The sequence below is a fragment of the Parasteatoda tepidariorum genome, unplaced genomic scaffold (genome assembly GCF_043381705.1).
Source record: "Parasteatoda tepidariorum isolate YZ-2023 unplaced genomic scaffold, CAS_Ptep_4.0 HiC_scaffold_1492, whole genome shotgun sequence".
Classification (NCBI taxonomy): Eukaryota; Metazoa; Arthropoda; class Arachnida; order Araneae; family Theridiidae; genus Parasteatoda; species Parasteatoda tepidariorum.
In genome coordinates this window covers 4,750-5,702 of record NW_027261414.1, presented here as the reverse complement: position 1 = coordinate 5,702, position 953 = coordinate 4,750, and the positions used below count along the sequence as shown (strand labels likewise).

The window sequence follows — 953 nt, the reverse complement described above, 5'->3', positions numbered from 1 at the left end:
AAGAAATAAATAAAGGAGAAAGATAATAAAAATTGTAATTGTATTACAGAAATATTTCAATTTAGTAATGAAATATTCGTTAAGTAATGAAATAATGAAATCATTCTTACTTACATCCATATTCTTTCCAATTAATTTTACTTTCCTGAAAATTACAAAAATTGAATGAATTACTTAAGAAAACATAGTTATGTTACATTAGTTAAAACTTACGTTAATTAAATAAACATATCATATTTTATAAAAAGTTAGATCATGAGTTTTTCCTTTTGAGCTAGATATTAATATAATATGTATGAGCTAGATATTAATATAAATGTAAATTAATATAGTTAAAAAGTTTAGTTACTTACTTAGTTAGTCGTATATCTATGGTTAGTAACTTAGTCATTCTTATATATAGTTAGTTACTTAATTATTAGTATAGTTACTTAAATGCATTTTTAAAGCAAATTGTCTAAACTAAAGAGGAAAATGTCCACATTAGTGAACACAAATAAAAAAGACATTAAGACATTTTAAGCTGGTAAAATACCGATATATTGTTAATATCTGACAAATCACTATTGAAAAACACTAGATTGAAAGCTTTGGAACCTGTTTGATATCGGAAAAAAATGAGAAAGAAGAAAATAAAGGCCATTTTTAAATTTCATTGAAAATGCAACTGTTTTTTATGTATTGATACCACCTTTATTAGTAGTGATTTCTCAGATTTTAATAACATTTTTGTTTTTAAATTGCTTAAATTTTATTTAGAGATCCCCTTTTGTATAGAGTTTTTACCTATTTCGTTAAGGTCATTATGGATTCAGCAAACATTTTTTTAAAAGAAAATAAATCTGAGAAATAAAATCTGATGAGTTAATCAGCTTCATTATCAAACTAAGGTTCTATTTGAAGTGAATAAATGCAAGACACTGAAAAGGAAAGATGTAAATGATAATGAAAAA

General features: G+C 23.1%; 1 protein-coding gene across 1 annotated transcript in view; it reads right to left on the bottom strand.

Annotated features, from left to right (window-relative positions):
• The window catches only part of LOC107455770 (interferon alpha-inducible protein 27-like protein 2A), a gene marked incomplete at its 5' end in the record, with an annotated part of 3,675 nt that extends 3,530 nt beyond the window's left edge, over nucleotides 1–145 (bottom strand). Inside the window, 1 exon segment of the mRNA XM_016073459.3 lies at nucleotides 115–145. Within this exon segment, the coding sequence (XP_015928945.1) occupies nucleotides 115–145 (31 nt within the window).
• Nucleotides 146–953: the final 808 nt, after the last annotated feature.